The following is a 24,531-nucleotide window of genomic DNA, read 5'->3' on the forward strand; positions in this document are numbered from 1 at the left end:
CACCGGAGCTCATAAAAGCCGTTATTGAAAGTACCGTTAAAATGCTCCATCCCTTGCTGAAGCTTATTTGGCTTGAAGGGAAATCTCCAATGGAGTGGAAAAATGATTTGGTGGTAAAGCTCCCAAAAAAGGGAAATTTGTAAGACTGCAACAAGTGGCGTGGTATTACATTGTTGTCAGTGCCCACTACAGTCCTCACCAGAATTATTTTAAACAGAATTACAGAGTCTCTTGAAAATTGACTGCATAAAGAACAGGCTGGTTTTAAGACATAGCACAGTTGTGTTGATCTTATTAACACTCTTAGGATCATTTTAGAGCAAAGCAAAGAATTCCAAGCAACCACGTACCTGGCATTCATTGATTTTCAAAAGGCCTTCGATCCTGTGAAACATAAATTGCTCTGGCAGGAGTTTTGGAAGTATGGTATACCACAGAACATCTTAAACGTCATACAATATCTATATGATGGCTACAAATGTTGTGTACTCCAGAAGTGAAATATGACAGAGCCCACAAAAGTAACAACCGGAGTCCAACAGGGTTGCATTTTATCACCAACACTTTTTCTACATGTTCTAGACTCAGTTATGAGAAGAGTCACAGCAGGCAGGAGACGAGGAATTCAATGGGGGATCCATGAATGTCTGGACGATTTGGATTTTGCAGACGATGCAGTTTTACTAGCTCAAAGGCTGACTGATATGCATGCTAAATTAACCTTGCTGAAAGACGACGCAGAGACTGCTGGCCTCAAGATAAATATTGGCGAAAAAAGAAAATGAGAGTAAATTCAGGGAACATGGAGGTGCCGCTGTTAATAGGCGAGCAGTGGGTGGAGACCGTCAACTCAGTCCTGTACCTGGGTAGTATAGTGATGGAAAATGGTGCAGCTGGAGATGACGTGAAAAACAGCATTAAAAAGACAAATGCTGTTTTCATAAAATTGTATCTAATACGGAAAAATAGAAGTATCAGGTACAAAACAAAAACCCATATTTTTAGTACAAATGTGAAGGCTGTCCTTCTGTATGCCAGTGAAAGCTGGAAAATGGATGAAGAGATAACATCCCACTTACAAAGCTTCATAAATAGATGTCTCCGATGCATCACGAATATCTGGTGGCCAGAAAAAATATGTAATGAGGAGCTCTGGCAAATAACAAACCAGATGCCTATAGAAGACCAGATACAAGAGAGAAAGTGGGGGTGGTTGGGGCACACATTGAGAAAACCAGCTGGAGCCATCGAGAAAAAAGCATTTGAATGGAATCCCCAGGGAACAAGGAAGAGAGGAAAACCTAGAGGCACATGGAAGAGGACAGTGGAAGGGGAATCAAAAAGGGATGGCAAGACCAGGGCAGAATTGAGGCAAATGGCCAACGACAGTGACAAATGGTTGAGTTCTCCTGGATGCCCTGTGACCCCATAGGGGCCAATGAAATTAAGTCAAGTAAGTTGGGGAAAAGAGAACTACCTGTATGAATATCAAGAGCTCAGATGGAAAACCAGTTCAAAGCAAAGACGGGAAAGCTGAACGGCGGAAGGAGCACGTAGAGGGTTGGTTCATTCGTTGATTCAGAGGAGGGGATCATACAGCAAGGTCATTGGTCCCATCGGATTTGGGAAGGATGTGGAAGGAAGTCGGCCATGCCCTTTCAAAGGAACCATTCCAGCATTTACTTGAAGCAATTTCGGGAAATCATAGAAAACCTTAATCAGGATGGACAGACACAGGTTTGAACCATCATCCTCCCGAATGCGAGTCCAGTGGGCTAACCCCTGCGCCACCTCACTCAGTCACATAGAGTGTCCATAAAAGGGCAGTATTATAAAATGGAAGAGAACATAGGTGACGACGAGATGGAAGATATGATACTGCGAGAAGAATTTGAAAGAGCACTGGAAGAACTAAGTCAAAACAAGGACAAGGACCGGGCAGTAAAAGACATTCCATTAGAACTACTGTGAGCCTTGGGAGAGCAGCCATGACAAAACTCTTCCATCTCATGTGCAAGATGTATGAACAGGTGATATATCCTCAGATTTCAAAAAGAATATAATAATTCCAACTCCAAAGAAATCAGGTGCTGACACGTGTGATTATTCACAAACTATCAGTTTAATAACTCATGGTTGCAAAATACTAACATGAATTCTTTACAAATGAATCGAAAAAACTGGTAGAAGCCGACCTCGGGGAAAATCAGTTTGGATATCTACCATTTTGTCATCTGTGCGACAATCTAGAGAAGGAACTACAGTGCAGTCTTCCTCTGTGAAACAGCTTTCGAAAAAGACATTTCGTATTTCGGCCTTCAGTCTGTCATCCTCTGTTTCAGTATCATTTTGGTCACAGAGTGTCTGGACATTTTGGTTTGATCCACCTACCGCTTTGACATAAGACCAATATTTCTTAGGATTTTCTGCCAAGTCAGTACATAGAACTTTACTTTCGAATTCACTGAACGCCTCTCGCATAGCCCTCCTCACACTACATTTCGCTTCTCATAATTTTTGTTTGTCTGCAAGGCTTTGGCTATGTTTATGTTTGCTGTGAAGTTCCCTTTGCTTCCGCAACAGTTTTCTAACTCGGTTGTTGTACCACGGTGGCTCTTTTCCATCCCTCACGATCTTGCTTGGCACATACTCATCTAATGCATATTGTACAATGGTTCTGAACTTTGTCCACTGATCCTCAACACTATCTGAACTTGAGACAAAACTTTTGTGTTGAGCCGTCAGGTACTCTGTAATCTGCTTTTTGTCACTTTTGCTAAACAGAAAAATCTTCCTACCTTTTTTAATATTTCTATTTACGGCTGAAATCATCGATGCAGTAACCACTTTATGATCGCTTATTCCCTGTTCTGTGTTAACTGTTTCAAATAGTTCGGGTCTGTTTGTCACCAGAAGGTCTAATATGTTATCGCCACGAGTTGGTTCTCTGTTTAACTGCTCAAGGTAATTTTCAGATAAAGCACTTTAAAAAATTTCACTGGATTATTTGTCCCTGCCACCCGTTATGAACGTTTCAGTCTCCCAGTCTATATCTGGCAAATTAAAATTTCCACCCAGAACTATAACATGGTGGGGAAATCTACTCGAAATATTTTCCAAATTATCCTTCAGGTGCTCAGCCACAACAGCTGCTGAGCCAGAGGGCCTATAGAGACATCCAATTACCATGTCTGAGCCTGCTTTAACTTTGACCTTCACCCAAATTATTTCACATTTCGGATCTCCATCAATTTCCTTCAATACTATTGCACTTCTTATTGCTATAAACACGCCTCCCCCTTCACTGTCCAGCCTGTCTCTGCGGTATACATTCCAATCTGAGTTTAGGATTTCATTACTGTTTATGTCTGGTTTCAGCCAACATTCTGTCCCTAGTACTATATGGGCATTGTGACCGTTTATTAATGAGAGCAGTTCTGGGACCCTTCTATAGACGCTCCTGCAGTTTACTATTAGCACATTAATATTGTTATTCCCTGTTGCATTTTGCCTACCTTGCCGCATCTCAGGAGGCGTCTTGTCGGGCCTAGGGAGGGAATCGTCTAACCTAAAAAACCCACATGTGCACTCCACATGTACTCCGCTACCCTTGTAGCCGCTTCCTGCGTGTAGTGCACGCCTGACCTATTCAGGGGGACCCAGCATTTCTCCACCCAATAGTGGAGGTCGAGAAATTTGCACCCCAGATCTCTGCAGAATCGTCTGAGCCTCTGGTTTAAGCCTTCTACTCGGCTCCATGGAGTCTGAAAGGGACATGGGCGTTCCAGTGTTAAGGCAAATGGGGTTGAGTTGATTGAGAAGTTCAGCCAAGAGGGTATCAACCCCATGGGGATGGTGCTCATTGAAGTCACCAAGCAGCAAAAAGGGGTGTTGGAGTTGACCAATAAGCTGGAGGAAGTCTACCCCCAATGACCGAGGTATGTAAACAGTACAACGAGAAAAGGTGTAAAATGCCGTCCCCAGAAGGAAGGCTACAATGGACTGGAAAGAAATGCAAGACATCATAGTGGTCATGAGAATGTTTTCTGGAAGCAGAGGACAAGTGGACGCTGCAATTCTAAAATAAGTCGTAATTCCTCCTTCTTGTATCTAAGGGTGCAAATGATCCATTGGAGGAGAGTCATGATGAGAAGGGGGGGCAGGAAAAAATAAAGGGGTGGCACCACGGCAGCTGCTGAGTGCCAGCCTTTGAAGACTCTCAGCTGGAGGGTGCAGAGGCTGGAGGGTCCTGCTCCATGGGATTGATAGAGGCATCGGCATTCTCCCTCTGTTAGTCTGCGGAGTCCAGGGCAGAAAAACGGTTGACACCGTGCATTGGCAACACTGAGGTTGGCCAGGTGAGGATATAGACGATGACATCACTGAAGAGGATCTCCAAGTTAGTGAAGGAGAAGACCGTTTGCCTTTGTTTGATTTCTTGGAACATTTGATGTTGGCAGATGATGATTCAGATGTTTGTTGGCTGGAGGGACGTAAAAAGTCTCTGCAGGAGTATTCCTCTGTCCTTTCCAGCCTGCTGGTTGTGTAGCAGGTGATTTCTCCACATGAGACAAAAATTTTAGTAGCTTGTTGCAAAGCTGGAGGAGGAGGAGGAGGAGGAGGAGGAGGAGACAGTGATACTACCGTGACATTGGGCATGAATTTGTGGTCGCACGTCTGCGTGGCCATGTCCTTGATGAAGCACGATGTAGCAAGAAGAGTACTGTAAGTGCCAAATGTAAAACGAAGGGTTTCAGACTAACCAACCACTTACAAGCAACAGAGTGACGCACTTTTTCCTTTACCCAGATCTCCTGAACGACCCACTCATCAAGACACTTGGAACAATCTCGGGAGGAGGCTGCATGGTCACTACTGCAATTGATACTGCAGGGAGGAGGAGGCAGGCATTCGCCTCTGTGAGCATCCCTACCACAGGTTACATGTTTGGCCAGGTGTTGACAGGAAATTCGAGTGTGGTTGTAATGATACCACTGATAGCAGCACATTGGGTTCAGAATGTATGGTTGGACTATGATAACTTCATAGCCTGCTTTGATCTTGGAGGGAAGGCCTACTCTATCAAATGTGAGAAAAAGAATTTGTGTGGGCACTAACGAGGCATCTACCTTTTCCATCACCCGATGGACTGCAATTACGTCCTGATCAGAGCGGTCAGTTTGAATTTCTGCCTCAGTCAGACCACTGGGCACCCTAGTAATTAACACCACGCGAAGAATTCAGCAATTGGTGGGCCTCAACATGAACAGGACTGCCATGGAGGAGTGAAGCTGCAAGCAGTTGTTGTGTTTGAGAATCACAAGTAGTCTCCAAAAGCAAAGACCACTGCATAAACGAGAGCAGGATTTCACAGTGCTGGCCATTGCATCAACACTTTACTATATAATAAACAGATTAACTGTAACAACGGACTGATCGTCTTCAGTATGCGAAAGCACAAGGAATAGAGTTGCAGCCTCATTCCATTTACATTGAGTAGATGTAGACTGAGAATGAGATGTTTGGCTCATTGCGAGAAAATCCCATGACTGCCAGCGTCTCTGATGGTGCGCTCCTTCCAACTGGGAACCCCTCCTCAGAGGGGGCGCACCCGCCTTAGGTGATTGTTCACACCTCAGGTCACACCTCCCAAACACCTGACAAAAGGACCAATTGACAATTTGGGAAGGTAACAGCTCAGGCAATTACCACTCAGTGAGCCTGGCCAGTACTACGGTGTACGTTCGAACACTACATGTCAACAAGGGACTAGGAATTACACGTTACCCAGTCAACTGTTATGCGTCGGATACATGGGCAGACCTTCAGGAGTGCACAGTGTCTAACACCGATGCAGAAGGAGGATAGAAGAAGGGAAGCAAAGAAGGCAAACAGGAACGAAAAAAAAAGACTGAAGGGCCTGTTCTGATGTCTGGCTACTGAAAATACACAACACATTCCTAAAAACATCCCAGACATGTTCCCCAAGGGAGGGGAAAAAGAATAGCAAGAAGATAGACATGCAGCACAGAAAGGAAAAGATGCTGCAAAAGCTGGGGTCCCGTGGTAGCTACACAGGAACTCACCAAAGAATGGTGAGTCCCCAGGGGGGAGGGGGAGGGGGGGCAACCATATGTAAATAACACCATGTGAAAAACTCAGCGTACAATGGGCCTCAACAGGAACAGGATAACTGTGGAGGAGCGAAGCTGTTACCAGTTCTTGGGCTCGAAAATCACAATTGGTCTCCAGAACCAAAGTTCCATTATGTAAGCAAGAGTAGATTTCACAAGGCCTGCAACTGCATCAACACCTTTCTGAATAATAAACGGATTAACTGTAGCAAAAGACTGATATTCTTCAGTGCGTGATGACCTTCTTCAGTACATGACACTACGAGAACTTAATTGCAACTGGGAGGGTTATTGAGTCTTTAGCCTCATTCTGTTTACATTTAGTAGACATAGACTGTGATGAAGATGACTGGCTCATTGCAAAAAAATTTCCTACGATTGCCAGCATCTCCGATGGCACACTCCTTCTAACTGGAGACCCCTTAGGTGATTGTTCACACTCAAGCCATACCTCCCGAACTCCAGACAGAGGGACCAATCAGCAATTGGGAAGATAACAGCTCAGGCAATCACTCCTCCATGGGTTTGGCCTGTACCGGAGGGTACATGTGAGCCCTACATGTTGACCTAGGGTTGGGAATAATGTGTTACACAGTCACCTGTTACATGTCAAATGCATGGGCCAACCTTCAGAAGTACACCGGGAGGAAGAAGAATCAAAGAGAGACCTAAAATGCCAAAGTGGAGGAAGGGGAAGAGATGGAGAACAAAGAAATACGGAAAAATAAGATGAGGGACTGTTCCAATGCCAGACTACCAAAGCTTTAGACCACATTCCCAAAAATACCCAAGACATGTATCCCTAGAGATGGGAGAAAGAACGGCAGGAGGATAGACATGCAGCATGGTGACAGAAGAGATGCTGCAAAGGCTAGGGCCCCATGATAGCCAAGCACGAACTCACCAAAGAGTAGTTGAGCCCCCTGTGGGTTGTTAGGTTGAGAAGGATCAGGCAAAGCAAATGTGGGAGAAAGTGTTGATGTTCTGGAGAAATCTGGATATTGTGTCCTCACCCCAGTCCAGTTCCTGAAGATATCATCAATGAATTTGAACCAGATAAAGGATTTGGGATTCTGGGTGGTTGGGAAGGAATCCTCTTCATGGCCCATGGGAAGGTTGACATAGGATGGGGTCCTTCAGGTGCCCATTGCTGTACCACATATTTTTTCATAAGCAATACCTTCAAAGGAGAAGTTTGAAGATAAGGACATAGTTACACTGTTCAGGAAGGAGGAGGAGATTGTATGTTTGGAGTCAGCCTGGTGCTGGGGAAACTAATGTTCAATTCCAGCAAAGCCATGGGCAAAGGGGATGTTGTTAGTAAAAAGTTATGTTCCCAATGATTAAGGAAAGTCTCAGCAATAATGTCAGACTAGGTAATAGTCCCCATTAACAGTTGTAGGATAACATCAGTTCTGTAAGTTCCGTAATTCAACTATTTCTCCTGTAGTCATTTTTTATTTTGTATAAAGTTATTCATAATTATTTATAACGTCTCACAGATAGGCATGTTAATTTATAAATTGACAACATCTAGGGATGCAAAGATGTAATCAGCTGGCATAACTATATCATTAACTTCATCTGCAAACTCATATGTATTTTGTGAACTACACTGCTCATAAAATGTTCATAGCATTTTTAACCTTTGTGCTAGCATGGCATTTTATGCCTTTTACACACCCATTGGTCTACACTTTTAATATTTTAATTTAAAAAATTTTTACTCCATACCTAATTTATCCTTTCCCAATCCCTCTCATTCCATGTTATAATTTTACTATTTTATGCCTTTTACAGTTTACACACCCACTGTTTTACACTTTTAATATTTTAATGAGAATGTTTATATCATCATACTTTTTAAAATTTTATTGTAAGAGTTTCTTGTTAAACTCTTGACATTCCTGCTTTCTTTCCCCTCTCCCTATCACCCTCACTTCATACCCCCCTCCCCCCCCCCCCCATTCCCTCCCCCTCTTCCTCTCTCCCCTACCTCAACCTGATACCAATTTAAAACACGTAGAACACAGACCACAGTTACAAAATACAGTACTCTGATATGAGGCTCCAACACAGACACAAAGGGTTGCTGACACAACCATGTAAGTAAATTCAACATTCATTTACAATGATTTTCTATTTACTGTAAAAAATAAACAATACATCCTTAGTTTTGCTTTGTTTTAGACCTGAAGATGACCCAGAGAAATCAAAACATACTAAAAATGTGAACTGAGACTGAAGAATAAATGACTTACTGTAAAAAATAAACAATACATCCTTAGTTTTGCTTTGTTTTAGACCTGAAGATGACCCAGAGAAATCAAAACATACTAAAAATGTGAATTGAGACTGAAGAATAAATGACGATTGATTGAAAAATGAAATCATTCTATGTGACGGTTTCAGTTTAGATGTACGATTTGACAAAGTTTGATGTTATCCAGTTACTGATTGATGCATACGTTTACAGACAATATTTATTAATTGTTCAGCTAATTCAATCTTTAGAAGGTGAAACCTCTTTAAACTAAAGCCAACAAATACAATTTCAGTCACTGTTTCCATGTTGTTCTCTGCCAGAGGAAATCTACAACCCTTTCTCTTTTTTTTTTTTTTTTTTGTTACCCTTTTCACTACGTCCTGAATGTCTGTTATTTCTCTTTTGGTTTCACTTATTTTCCAATCTTTCTTAGTGAGACCTGAAACCTAAGTGTGACCTTTCCATAGCTCTCTGAGCTATTAAAAGGCTTTCTTTAGAAAAATACATCTGAAATCCAAGTTGCACAGCCATGTGTTAGTAAGAGAAGAACACACTGTTCAAAAACAACCATTTTTAATTTTGCTATTATACTAGATTTAAAAACAGTTGTGTTTCCTCCATAACCCTTCCAGCCTAACATGATTCAGATGGAAATTTTGTGTTTTAAGTTTCCTTGGTTATCAGTTAGCAATCCCATATAAACATATGCATTAGCAGTTTTAGATAGTTGTTCAATATTATTTGTCTTTCAGTGACCCATTTGTTGTGGGCAGTATTATCTTTGCACAGATTTATCTCAGGCCCACTTTTATAGATGATCGCAATTTTATTACATTGTTGGCTAGGATTACTATATTATCTGCAAATATCAAGTTAGTGAGTCTTTTCCCATTTATTCTCACTTCCAGATAATTTTGGATGTAGCCATCTCAAGGACTCCTATAAATATTAGTTTGATGCATAAGTTCGTAGTGTTTTTGTATTGCATGTTGGTGTTCCAGTTGCTACAGTTTATTTATCAATTTTCATTTTTTATTTCTAGTTCATTGTTGCTATTTGAGTTTACATAGTGTCATTTGGAGATGGTGAGTGAGCTGTGGATGTTACAAAATGGAGTGCCAAGTGGAGAAATTGGAACATTTCCGACATATTCTTCTGTTCCGAGTTCAGTAGAGGGCTGGAAGTAGCAGAGGCAGCCGAAACGTGTGTCATGTATGGGGATAATGCCAATAGACAGAACACAGCAAGCAAGCGGTTCTCTCTCTTTGAGGAATGTTGTCTTGACATTAATTACTCTCCATATACAGGAAGACCTTTGGGGTTTGATGAAGATCATTTCAATGCTTTAATTTACAGTGATCCATGTCAGTGTACTCACAAACTGGCAAATGTGATGAACTGTGATCATTCCACAGTCGTGTGACATTTGCATGAAATGGGGAAGGTTCAAAAATCACATGTATAGGTACCGCATGCTCTAAGCCAAAATCACAAAAATCAGTGGGTGGCCATATGTGCATCTCTGCTTGCTCATTAACAACAATGACCATTCCTACCCTATATCATTACTGGTGATGAGAAATGGTATCTTTATGCAACCATAAGGAAAAGAAAGGACTGCCTGAGCCCAAGCAAAACAGCAACTCCCTGTACAAAGACCTGCACGCCTCCACAAAAGATAATGTTATGCATCTGGTGGAACACTGACGGTAGGGTGCAATACAAATTGCTTTTCCAAGGTGTAGCCATCACTTCTGACATTTACTGTCAACACCTGAGACCTCTTGCAGGTGTAATTGTATTAGTGCCACTTAAAGTTCACGTCACGACCAGATGTATTGAAAATTTCCTCACCCAGTAGATAGTGCGCAGTGTTCCCGACCTACCTTGCTTTGCTTATTCAATATTGTCTTCCCGGTAGCTGCGTCCATCTCACCTAAATCACACTGAAATTAAGAAGCCAGGATCCTAGATTTCCAAAATCAAAAGTCAAGACCGTATTCATTGTTGAACATTTATGACAACCACAGTGCGATTTATTTGTTGTCACACACACACACACACACACACACACACACACACACACAATATTCATGTGACCAGGCCTCTTACACTTAATCGTCACATTAAGTAGGTCAAAAACTTCCAGTCTTTAACAATGTTCACAATTACACTTTTTTGGTACCGACCGGAAAAATTAACCGACTTGCCGCACTTTTGCTTCATGAGAATCTGACCGAGAACTAACTGAGAACTGGACCAGCTCGGACCTTATATACGTAGACGGGTGCTTGAATATTTGACTATTTCTGTTAATATATTATAGTTTATAATTTCCCAGGGTTAAAATGATCCTTTCTAATTGGTTTTGAAGTTAACTATTGGGCTTTATTACTTAAATAACATGAGTGAGCTGTATCAATTTAAATATGCGGAACTAACTTATGCATCTGCAGTGGGAATTCCTGACTTATCATGCCAGCCATCTTGAACAATAATTTTTACTTATTCAAATTTACTTAATTCTTAATTAATGCACTTACAAAGTTGAGACTGGAGTCATTTTACGTAGAAAAATAAAGGTAGCAAAAGTATCAAAACAGGTCTCGGAATTATTTAGTAGTTTGGTCACAATTGGCACTGAAAGTCATACAGGCTACAGATTTCAAGTCTTAATATCTATTTAACTAATAGACTTTAGGTTAATTTAAACACTTTGCTGGAATCAGTAAAATTTAGGCTTTCTTTTGGATAAAGTCTTATAGCTGAATTCGATCTATTAGCTCACTCGAATTTTACTTAATATGTATTGCACAATATACGTCATTGTTCATAACTTTCAATAGGATGCATTTCCAATAAAACTAATTAGCTCATTACTTTCACAATAGACATTACAATGTACTGAAATAATAGATTTTACTAGGGGAATTTTATTTAAACTATTTCTGAATTCTGTACTATGAGGCTGAAGGCCACAGAATCTGTAGTCGGAATCCGAGTAGTGAAAATGAAAAAAAAAAAAATAAATAAAAGTTCATTGCTTAACTAAGTTACTGAAGGAGTGTAAAACCAAAACAGGATAGCAGTGGGCAACCCTGCTTCGTTACACACTGACAGAAGAGTGCATGAAGTAATGCTACTCCATGGCAACGCCCGCCTGCATTCTCCAAGACTGCCAAAAAACACTATACAATCAAACAATGGAAAATTCAGAATGGAATGTAACAATAACACGAAAAGGAAAGTTGCCACTCACCATATAGCAGAGATGCTAAGTAACAGATAGGCACAAGAAAAAGACTGTCACAAATAAAGCTTTTGGCCTGTAAGGTCTTTATCAGCCCTCATTCCACCACGCACACAGTCTTTTCACTTCTCTCCTTTTCCGATAACTCCCCCCCCCCCCCCCCCCCCCAATCTCCCCACCTCTGCCCTGCCCTCCCAACTGCACATAGCTGCCATACCCTTTCTCCACCTCGTCCTTGCGTGATCCCCAGCAGCACTGCACTGTCCACCACCCCTACCCTACTATCCCTCCTCCTCCCTGCCCCAGCCTCCTCCTCCTCCTTACCTCCACCTGAAACTGTATGTATATATGTGTCTGCTTGTGTCTGTATATGTGCGGTTGGGTGTGTGTGTGTGTGTGTGTGTGTGTGTGTGTGTGTGTGTGTGTGTACCTGTCCCTTTTTCCCCTAAGGTAAGTCTTTCCGCTCCCAGGATTGGAATGACTCCTTACCCTCTCCCTTAAAACCCACATCCTTTCGCCTTTCCCTCTCCTTCCCTCTTTCCTGATGAAGCAACCGTGGGGTGCGAAAGCTTGAATTTTGTGTGTGAGATTGTGTTAGGGTAGGGGCGGTGGACAGTGCAGTGCTGCTAGGGAGCACACAAGGACAAGGTGGAGAAAGGGTATGGCAGCTATGTGCAGTTGGGAGGATAAACAATGGGCAGGGCAGATTCGGGGGGAGGGTGGGGGGGGGAGGGAGTTATCGGAAAAGGAGAGAAGTAAAAAGACTGTGTGTGATGGTGGAATGAGGGCTGTGTAGTGCTGGAATCGGAACAGGGAGGCTGGATGGGTGAGGACGACGACTAACACTATACAGGAGTTGGGCTGGAAAGTAATTCTGCACCCATGCACCCATCTTAGTCACCTGATCTTGCACCCTCAGATTTTCACTTTTTCCATTCTCTACCGAACAAACTTCAACGAATTTCCTTTCTGATGAAAATGCGGTCCGAATATGGCCCAACAAGTTCTCCACATCTAAATCACATGTTCTACAGTCACGAAATCAAAAAGTTGCTCCAACAATTGCAGACTGTTGTAAATAGTGAAGGAGAAAATATTATTGATGACTAAAGTCTCCGTTATGTGTATCTGTTGTGTTTATTGATCTTATGGAAAAATGCTACGAACTTACGCACCAACGCAATAGTTTCACGTTTATAGAGGTCACCCTGCTTTACTCCTCTACCCATGGAAAATTCTCTCATGTACTTTCCTACGTTGACAGCAGCTATCAAGGTACCGCAGATGTTGAATAATATATTTCTGTGCCTTGTTTCCACATTGTCTTCATTCAGTGCCCTTGCAATCACACGGTAGCTGGCAGAATCAAAAGCGGTTTCAAAAATCTATAAAAGCTATGGACGATGACATTTCATATTCACTGGCTCGACTAATTACTTCACACAAGATTGTCAATTGTGATATAGCCACTGCAGCATCCAGCTTGTTCTCTGAGATGCGCAGTTTCCACAACAGTTTTGATGTGATTTGTCAACATTTTTGTGAAAATTTTGTACATACAGTGAGTATTATCTTTGCTTTGTTGCAGATGGCAACAAGGTACAAACAGTAAAGATTTTAGCCAAATGATTTTCTGTTTCTTCACAGTAAGCTTAAGTATTTCAGTCATACAGATCTTAATACTTCCTGCTTTTCCATCCTGCATTTCAACTGCAGCTTTTCTTATTTATTTTGTGAGGATTTCTGGAATATCATCATTTTCATTTACATATGGTGTTAACAGAGGTTCACACGTTTTTTCACATAGTTTGTTGTAGTTTCATAGCTATAGAATTTTCTTCTTTACCTGATGGAAGGAGTGTATAGAGGGTCTCTACAAGGGCGATGTACTTGAGGACAATATTATGGAAATGGAAGAGGATGTAGATGAAATGGGAGATACGACACTGTGTGAAGAGTTTGACAGAGCACTGAAAGACCTGAGTCGAAACAAGGCCCCGGGAGTAGACAACATTCCATTAGAACTACTGATGGCCTTGGGGGAGCCAGTCCTGACAAAACTCTACCATCTGGCGAGCAAGATGTATGAGACAGGCGAAATACCCTCAGACACCAAGAAGAATATAATAATTCCAATCCCAAAGAAAGCAGGTGTTGACAGATGTGAAAATTACCGAACTATCAGTTTAATAAGTCACAGCTGCAAAATACTAACGCGAATTTTTGACAGACGAATAGAAAAACTGGTAGAAGCCGACCTCGGGGAAGATCAGTTTGGAGTCCGTAGAAATATTGGAACATGTGAGGTGATGCTGACCTTACGACTTATCTTAGAAGAAAGATTAAGGAAAGGCAAAACTACATTTCTAGCATTTGTAGACTTAGAGAAAGCGTTTGACAATGTTGACTGGAATACGTTCTTTCAAATTCTGAAGGTGGCAGGGGTAAAATACAGGGAGCGACAGGCTATTTACAATTTGTACAGAAACCAGATGGCAGTTGTAAGAGTCGAGGGACATGAAAGGGAAGCAGTGGTTGGGAAGGGATTGAGACAGGGTTGTAGCCTATCCCCAATGTTATTCAATCTTTATATTGAGCAAGCAGTGAAGGAAACAAAAGAAAAATTCGGAGTAGGTATTAAAATCCATGGGGAAGTAATAAAAACTTTGAGGTTCGCCGATGACATTGTAATTCTGTCAGAGACAGCAAAGGACTTGGAAGATGAACATCAACAAAAGCAAAACGAGGATAATGGAATGTAGTCAAATTAAGTCGGGTGATACTGAGGGAATTAGATTAGGAAAGGAGACAGTTAAAGTAGTAAAGGAGTTTTGCTATTTGGGGACAAAATAACAGACGATGGTCGAAGTAGAGAGGATATAAAATGTAGACTGGCAATGGCAAGGAAAGCGTTTCTGAAGAAGAGAAATTTGTTAACACCCAGTATTGATTTAAGTGTTAGGAAGTCGTTTCTGAAAGTATTTGTATGAAGTGTAGCCATGTATGGAAGTGAAACATGGACGATAAATAGTTTAGAGAACAAGAGAATAGAAGCTTTCGAAATGTGGTGCTACAGAAGAATGCTGAAGATTAGATGGGTAGATCACATAACTAATGAGGAGGTATTGAATAGAATTGGGGAGAAGAGGAGTTTGTGGCACAACTTGACTAGAAGAAGGGATCGGTTGGTAGGACATGTTCTGAGGCATCAAGGGGATCACCAATTTAGTACTGGAGGGCAGCGTGGAGGGTAAAAATCGTAGAGGGAGACCAAGAGATGAATACACTAAGCAGATTCAGAAGGATGTAGGCTGTAGTAGGTACTGGGAGATGAAGAAGCTTGCACAGGATAGAATAGCATGGAGAGCTGCATCAAACCAGTCTCAGGACTGAAGACCACAACAACAACAACAACAACAACAACCATGGGGTCCCATTAAATTCTCATATCCTATTCTGTTTGTCCCTATCTGTGCATTTAGGTCTTCTATAATGATCACTCTCTATTTACTAATGACTTTTTCTAAATCTTCAAGAATCTGGTTCTTATCCTCTTGACAACATCCAGTCTGAGGTGCATACATCTGTACTAAAGTTATTTTTTCTCTCCCTGAATGTGCGAGTCATCTTCATTATTCTCTCAGTTAAGTACTGAATGTCAGTGATTCCTTCTAGATCTTTATTCATGGTGAAACTGACACCATTCTTAGCCCCAATCCATATTCACCTACTACGTTTCCTTCTCTCCCTTTTCCTACTACTGAATTCCAGTCACACATCACTATTAAATTTTCATCTCCCTTCACTACCTGAATAATTTCTTTTATCTCATCATACATGTCATCAATTTCATCATCATCTGCAGAGCTAGTTGGTACATAAACTTGTACTACTGTAGTAGGCGTGGGCTTCGTGTCTATCTTGGCCACAATAACGCGTTCACTATGCTGTTTGTAGTAGCTTACCTGCACTCCTATACCCCATGGATATGGTAGAAGAAATATAGAAGGTGAGCATCTTCTTGACTTCTGTATGAGGAATGGGTTGGTGGTGAAAAACAGTTGTTTTAAGAAGAGACAGAGCCATAAGATAACACGATACAGTTGCGATGGATCACAAAAGACCGTAATCGATTATGTCATCATGGATGAAGAGAGGAGTAGAATGGCAACTGATGTCAGAGTAATCCCTAGCGAGAGCCTTGACAGTGATCACCATCTATTAGCAGCAGACCTGAGAAACTTCAATGTGCCGAAAATACAGAACAAGAAAATGCCAAAAATCAAAGTATGGGAACTCCAGAAAACAGAGAAGAGAGCTGAATATCAGAACCAGATAAAATCCCTGTTATCAAGAGATGAAAGGAAAATTGGAGAGGCAGAATGGACCAGACTAAGGTACACATTGGAAAAGAAAGCCACCGAAGTTTGTGGAAAGACAAATATGATGACAAGAGAGAAGGTAACACCTTGGTGGAATGAAAGTGAGAGAGCAGTAATCAAGGAAAGAAATCTCTTCATTAAAGAGAGGGATCGGGAGAAAAATAAACCAGAACTTATTGGAGATGAGGCAGAAGAAAAGACCAGGGCATAGAAGATATTCACTCAGAAATTGGAGGAGGACAGTAGAGGTATTAAGAAACTGTTGTATCAGGTTATCAGAGGTAAAAGGAATCCAATGAATACCATAAAAGCACTAGAAGATGAAAATGTAAATTTGGTTACGACAGAAAGTGACATGAGAGAAGTCCTGAAAAACCATTTTGACCACCTATTAAATAGATCAGTCGAAGAACCATATACAGAACAGGAAATCCACACTTACAATGAGGAAACTCCCATCACCAGAACAGAAACAGAGGCAGCCTTAAAATCTATGCCTAAAGGAAACTCTTCATGTGCAGATGAAGTGAACACAGACACGATAAAGGCAGCAGGTATACAAGGCATACAATGGCCGAACTGAGCACTCAATGCCATACGGGCAGATAACAAAATACCTGCAGATTGGAGCAGGGGTGTAATAATTCCCCTGTTTAAGAAAGGTAGCAGGTGGAAACCCACCAACTATAGAGGAATAACCCTATTGTCTCATGGGCTGAAAATACTTGAGAATATCACAGAAAAGAGACTGGGAACTATCATAGAACCACAGCTGGAAGAGGAATAATATGGCTTAAGAAGTAACGAATCAACAAGAGATCTAATTTTTAGCACCCGCGTGTTGATGGAAAAGTATTGGGAGAAAGGCAAGAACCTGGTCATTGTATTCCTGGTTACAGAAAAAGCCTATGATAGTGTTATGAGAGATAAGATCGGGGAATACCTGAGGAAAGAGGATGTGCCTGAAGGACTAATAAGAAAAATTCAGATGTTGTACAAAGACTGTACTACCTGTGTACAAATTGGGGAAGGATGATCATCATGGTTCGAGACCAAGAGTGGAGTTCAGCAAGGAAGTGCACTGTCCCCACCATTATTCATTACTGTTATGGATACTAGAATGCAGAATGTCATGGAGAAGTCAGGTGATCTGAATGCATTTGCCTTTGCTGATGACTTCATGATATCGGGTGAAACTGAATAAGAAGTACAGATCAGACTCAATGAATGGAAATCTCAATTCCAGAAATATAACCTCAACATCAGCAAGACCAAGACAGTGGTGATGGCAATCAACAGAGATGGACAACCAGCAAGTGTAAAGCTAGGAGACCACCAACTGGAGTGTGTGGACAGTTCTCCTTCCCTCAGAAGTGTAATCTCCAGTGATAACTTGACAGAAATGAAATCACCAACACAGTGCAAAAAGGATCTGGATTCTACCAACAAGTAGGATAACTTTTATGGGATGACTTGATTCCAAAACCGACAAACTGACTAAGTTTAATAGCTATTTCATACCAATATTGACCACTTATGTATATGACATTTAATCCCCTCTGGACTGGATTCATGCACAAATTTGGTTGGAAAGTGTATCATAAAGCCATTGTGTCCTCTCCTGAAGCAAAGTTGTCCAGAACTGTTTTTAATGTTTCTCGACAGCGTGAATACTGACAATGAGGTGAAATTGACATCTGAGCTGGTCCCACATGATGTATAGGGGACAGATATAGGGGAATTTTTGGCCACAGGACTGCCTCAACATTATGCAGACAGTTCAGAGTGACACATCTTGTGTGGATAAGCATGATGGCATCACAAAGCTGTCAAATGAGAACGCAGAATGTCCGTGACACACGATTGTGGTTTCAAAATTCTCTCACTCACACCAGCCATGATGAAGTCGTACTGAAAGCCTCCCTACACTATGTGGCCAGGAGTAACACCCCTTTGACGGCAGTCATTTAGGGTACTGCATAACAGCAATTACAGCAATTCATTAATGAACACAATGCAACACCTTTCATCAGCAGTTCATGCTTCTCAGTCATGACACCATTAAATTAATATCCACTGTTGTATCAGCAGAGTAATGTACAGGATGATTATAATTAAAGTTAAACTTTCACAACGTTGTAGAGACAACACCACTGCTCAGAATGATGCCTAATTGTAATGTAATATTATCAGAGAAAGGGGAAAATATATGGCAGAAGAAGAAAAACAGTGTGAAAATTGATGAATAGTTGGCGCTGTATGTGTCAAAATGCGTAAATGAAAACACCTGTCATGCACATCAGCCATTGAAGTTGGTATAAACACGCCGAGTACACAGCTTTTCCTCCTTTCACATCTGCAATGTTCGCCATGACTGTCTCAATGCAGGATCACGCTCTGCTTGTAAAGCTATATTACAAGAATGATGACTGTGCACATGTTGCTCTGCAGAAGTTCCAGACACTGAAGGGTCTGAAAAAGGCGTTGGTCCAATGACTGCCATGGGTTTGGAGAAAATGATTCGGGAATTCGAAAAGACAGGTTCTTTTGGTGTGCAACCTGGTCAAGGGAGGAAACTAATTGATTCAACATCAGTGAAAGCAATGGCCACAGCAATGCAGGAGGAGACAAGTGGTGGTGTGCAAACGTCTAGTGCATGGAGAATTGCCTGAAAATTGGACATACCCATAAGCACGATGCATAAAATCCAACGAAACATCCTTCTTTGCTATCCATTCAAAATTACCCATGTGCACGAGTTGCTTCCTGTTGACCTGTTAGCAAGAGAGACCTTTGCTTTAGAATTTCTTGCTCGTGTGGAAGTGGACAATGATTGGCCATGGAAGACTGACGAAGCCCACTTCCATTTGACAGTATATGTCAATACACAGAATTGTCGAATTTGGGCAATGGAAAATCCATACGCAAATCAACCAGTATCACTTCATCCTGAAAAGGTCACTCTGTGGTGCGGGTTTATGGCATCATTATCATAGGGCCATATTTTTTCGATGAGACAGGTGCTTCCAGTCCAGTTACCTGTACCGTCACTGGTAAGCATTATGAAGTGTCTTTTGTGCAACCATGTCATTCCACCTCTCCAATAGCATGGATGTGTGGATGGTATCATTTTCATGCAAGATGGCGCACCTCTGCACATTGCAAATCCAGCTAAGCAGCTGCTAAACGCCATTTCAGAAATGCTAGAATTATCAGTCACCATTTCCCTACAGCCTGGTCATCCCGATCACCTGACCTTAATCCGTGTGACTTCCGGCTGTGGAGCTATCTGAAAGATGTTGTGTTCAGTGTTCTGACTGCAAAATTAGCTGCATTGAAGGCACGCATTGCGTAACACATTCTGAATGTGAGCCTGGAAACACTTCAATCAGCTGTGGGACATTCTGTTTCTCGATTTCAACTTGTTGCAGAAAACAGTGGACAGCATACTGAATATGTTCTGCGCCAGTCACACAGAAATTAATAATCAGATTTGATTTTGACTGATGCTTTTTATGCAGTCTTTAGCCTGAGGACAATTAAAAATTGATTTTTCCCATTCAATGTGATATGACCTTCCCATGGTGGATGGGCTTACGTAATTAACAATATCACACCTGTGCACCCATGCACACTGAGTAGCACAGTTTGTTTAACGTCAAATGTTCACCTTAGGCATTGATGTATGATTCATTTGTCATTTGTAGTTGATCGCTATTAAATTATGATGCTTACAGTGCCTTCTATTGCTACATTTTGTAGCTATTTATTTTTCTAGTGCCGTAAGTTTTCCCCCTTCTCCAATAATATTCCGTTGCAATTTGACATCATTCTGACCAGTGGTGTTATTTCTACAGTGGTCTGGATGTTTTTACAAAGGATAGTACAAGTATTGTGTGGATCTGCAATTTTATTTACATATAGAGTGTCACATCAAATGAGGAATGACACATCTTCAAGATGGCATCGAAATCACAGAACTTCGCGGGACAAAGTGTTTCCATAGACAAGAATACAGAAGTTCCTAGCACTGCCGCCCTACTTTTAAGAAATGTCAAGTCCTCAGAGACCATATAATTTTGACATCAGTTGTGATATTGATTCAGACAAATGAAACGTTAATGAAATGTCATTCATTCTATGTGAAAGTTTTGAACGGGATGTATTCACAAAACAATACTGAGAAAATTTAGATAACTGGCATCTGAATTTGACTGCAAAATGAGTTTCTGCCACCAACATACTTTTTGCCTCAGGATCACGAAGAACATACAAGAAATTCAGGCTTGTTCAGAAGCATACAGTCATTTTCCCCTCACTCTATTTCTAAGTAGATCAGGAACGGAAATGACTAACAGTGGTACAAGGTACTCTCTGAAATGCCCTATACAATGGTTTTCGGAGTATGTATATAGATGTAAATTTGACAGAAGTTTGATGTTATCCAGTTACTCATGTAAACATTTATGGACAATGTGCAGGTTACAATTACGAGTTCTCTTCGTATATTACTTAACAACAGTTAAGGCATTATTAATGAGTTCTGTTCCAGTAATACCCATGCAGCCAGTGCAAGAGTCTGACACAGCATTTCAAGAGGCCATGGTCTAACAACATAAAAGGAGAACAGATGAACCAGTCTTATACAGCACAATGTCCAAACAGGTAAAACACAAACCTCTTCATTAATACAATGGTCACTTTGTTATGTTTTAACTGTCAAATACACATTATTTTTTGCAAAATTATTTAAGTAACACTCCCACACTTTTAAACATTGTGGTATCTGCACTGCAGTTATGGTATAAATGCAGCATCTTTGCAATATGCATTTGAATTTTCAATGTGACACGGAAAACATTGGTATCCTCCTGAAATCAGGGACTGAACTCTCCAAATGCATTTTGAAGCAGTAAAAGAAAATCCATGACTAGGGTTTATCATTCAACTGAGAAAGAGGTCAGTATAAAGGCCACAATTTCATATTATATAAGGGTGGGGAAGAAGGAAAATCTATATCTGGGTATTTCAACCCTGCTCCTCCTACACGTACATCCAGTGGCTCAAGTACCTCATTTGGCTGATCACATAACACTGTTATTGTACTTTTAGACAATAATCACCAGTATGGTTAATTATCACACCTGTAATTCAGCTGGGATAGCACAATGGAAGCCTCCTGCCAATCCAGAGACCTTTGGTAAGCATCCAGTGCCTTTTCCATTTTCTTGCTACGTTCATACATTATTCCTGCATCATGAAATTTATGCTCTGCTATGAGATAGTCAGCATAGGCCTCAGCTACTTTGCAGTAAAGATCATTAGACTTATTAAAAAGCTGTAGGGCCTGTGAATAGAAAAATACAAATGCTATAACACACAAACTTTGCATAGAATACAATATCAAGAATAAGAGCAAAGGAATAATGCCAGTGGAGGCTATTCTTGGAAAACTTGGGTAAGAAGGCAAAAGGGCATGACCAGAAAAAAAAAAAAAGAAAAAAACATTTTGGAAAAATGATAGGAAGATGCCCTTGCAATTTATTACAAGTAGTTGATATCACAATGTAATGTTCAGAAACTCAATTAACTTCATAATATACTGCAAGTATTCTGCCATTCTGAACATCGTTTCAACTAGGAATCAGTTGCTTTTAAAGCTCATGATTGCAATTCATAAATCAAACATTTGTGCAGTTTGGAAATCACACTGTTACTATTATAAATTTCAGTGGGATTGTTTGCAGTTATGGCTCGTGCAAAATTTTACCAGTATACTATGAAGCCTTTTGACTTACAGGAGTAGTAATCATAACTAAATTAAATACATCAATTTTATATGTATAAATTGGATTGTTTAAAAATATTTAAATTTTACAATACCAAGGAAAATAATCAAGTTCTGAAAATGTACGTAACTGGATGGATAAAAAATCTACTCACTAAGCAGCAGCAGGAGAACACACATATACACAGGGTTACAGTTACAGTTTGAAAGATTTTGGAGCCTCTGGCTCCTTCTTCTGGCAGAAGTGTTGAAGGGTAAGAAAGAGGGGTCAAGGAAAATGACAGGTGCAGTTTAGGAAAAGGGACAGAGTTGGGAAATGTTGCTCAGGACCCCAGATCAAGAGAGATTTACTGGACAGGATGAGAACGAGAGACTGATTCTTGGGAACGGCAAATGACGAGATTTGACAACCTGAGAGATTAAAGATTGTGGATGATAGGGAAATACAAAAAACAGAGATAACTGCCAAAACATTGTCCACCAGTTGCCAAGAGCAAAAAGCTAAGTCCATTTTATGTGATACAGGTGGGAGGGTGAGAAAAATAGATGGGTCAGAAAATGGAAGATGTAGAAAATTAAAAGGGGATGGACAAATGAATAGTTACTGTGAAGAAATACAGAGATCGTAGAAATTAACATAAATTAAGGGCAGGTAGAAGGCAAGAACAAAGGACAAGTTGTACTGCCTGATGGACTAGTGGATTTCTTAGGTATTGGTGTCTGAGAGAAGAATCCAGATGGCATGTGTGGTAAGAACAGGCACTGAGATAACAACTGGCATGTTTTAGAGCATGCTCTGCAACAGGATCTTGTGTGTTCCAGTTAACCCTTTGCCTATCCCATTACATGCTAACTGATAACTTAGCGGTAGTCATGCCTATGTAAAATTCTGAACAATGTTCACATAACAGGTGGTATATGATGTGTTGTTTCACAGATGGCTCTCCCATGGCTCGTGTATGGGATGTTAGGAGCATGTGTATGACAAGGCAAGTGTTATAGCGGGAATGGTCACAGGGTAGGAGCTAGACCAGAGAGATGGGTGCAGAAGGAGCATAGGGTCTGACAAGGATATTGCGTAGATTGAGAGGGCGATAAAAAGCTATTCTAGGTGTAGTGGCCAAAATCGTAGGTAGAATGGACTTCACTTCAGGGCATGATTTTAGGAAGTCATAGCCTGGTCAAAATAGCTGATTTACACATTCAAGACCATGATAATACTGATTGACAAGTAGTGTACTCCAAAGTTGTTTCTTGGACGGATCAGCAGAATGAGGATTGGATATGATGGACCGGGAAAACTGCTTTTAGAATTAGGCTGGTGGAATAATTATGTCCAGTGGATGCCGGAGTGAGAAAGGTGGTGCATTGCTGTAAAGAGTCTGCATCTGAACAAATATGTTTGCCTTGAATGCTGAGTCTATGGGGGAGGGTACATTTGACATTGAAAGGATCACAACTGTCAAAATGTAAGTACGTACTGTTGTATGTTAGTGGGTTTAATGTGAACAGAAGGGTGCAACTGACCTTCAGTGAGGATGAGATCAACATCAAGCAAAGTGGCATGGGATTCAGAATAGATTCATGTGAAATGTATTTGGGAGAATGTATTTAGAGATTCCAGGAATTTTAACAGATCAGGCTGATCATGAATCCATATGGCAAAGATGTCATCAATGTACCATAAACAAACCAGGGGCCAAAGTCTCATGGATCTGAGGAAAGCGGGGGTCACTTGGAGGCGACATTCCTGGGATCTGTAAGCCTTTGGCCCCTGGTTAAGATACATTGACGTATCTTTTCCATATGGACTTATGATCAGGCTGACCTGATAAAATTCCTAGAATCTCTGAATACATTCTCCCAATTAAATTTCACATAGTGCTGTTCCAAATCCCATGCCACTTTGTTTGATGTTGATCTCATCTCATCGAAGGTCAGTTACATGCTTCTGTTCACATTAAACCTACTAAAAAATAACACTATTTACATTTTTTACAGTTACCATCCTTTCCATGTCGAAACGTTCCCTCCCATACAACCTCGGCATTTGAGGCACACTTATTTGTTCAGACGCAGACTCTTTACAGCAATACAACACCTTTCTCAACTCAGCACTCGCAGGACATAATTATCCCAACTACCAGCCTAGTTCGAAAGCAGATTTCCCAGGTCATCACAGCGAATCCTGGTACTGCTGATCCGTCCAAAAAACAACTCTGGAGTAAACTACTTGTCAATCAGTATTATTCTGGTCTTGAATGTATTTCATCAGCTACTTCGACAAGGCTATGACTTTCTAAAATCATGCCCTGAAATGAGGCCCATTCTACCCATGATTTTGCCCACCACACCTAGAATAGCTTTTTGTCACCCTCTCAAAGCTACACAATATCCTTGTCAGACCCTATGTTCCTTCCGCACCCATCTCTCTACTCTATGTCTCCTACCCTGCGTCCAGCTGTGCTGTATGACTTACCTTACAGTATGAACCCTCCTACCACCACCTATACCTGCCCTGATAGCAAAACATATACTATCAAAGGGAAAGCCACCTGTGAAACAAAACATCATATTACACCATCATGACTACCACTAAGTTATCAGTTAGGATGAATGGGCATAGGCAGAGGTTTATACTGGCAACACACAAAATCCTGTTGCAGAACATGCTCTAAAACAAGACAGTCGTGACCTCGGTGCCTGTTTCA

The 24,531-nt window shown here is 41.0% G+C and overlaps 1 protein-coding gene across 2 annotated transcripts in view; it reads right to left on the minus strand.

Moving 5' to 3' along the window:
• Positions 1–24,531, minus strand: part of LOC126412378 (elongator complex protein 1) — a 144,998-nt gene that overhangs the window by 99,157 nt on the left and 21,310 nt on the right. For both annotated transcript variants that reach the window (XM_050081949.1, XM_050081948.1), the window contains exon 7: positions 21,177–21,379. In XM_050081949.1, coding sequence (XP_049937906.1) covers positions 21,177–21,379 — 203 coding nt within the window. The remainder of the gene's footprint in view (positions 1–21,176; positions 21,380–24,531) is intronic.

The sequence above is a fragment of the Schistocerca serialis genome, chromosome 7 (assembly GCF_023864345.2).
Source record: "Schistocerca serialis cubense isolate TAMUIC-IGC-003099 chromosome 7, iqSchSeri2.2, whole genome shotgun sequence".
Taxonomy (NCBI): Eukaryota; Metazoa; Arthropoda; class Insecta; order Orthoptera; family Acrididae; genus Schistocerca; species Schistocerca serialis.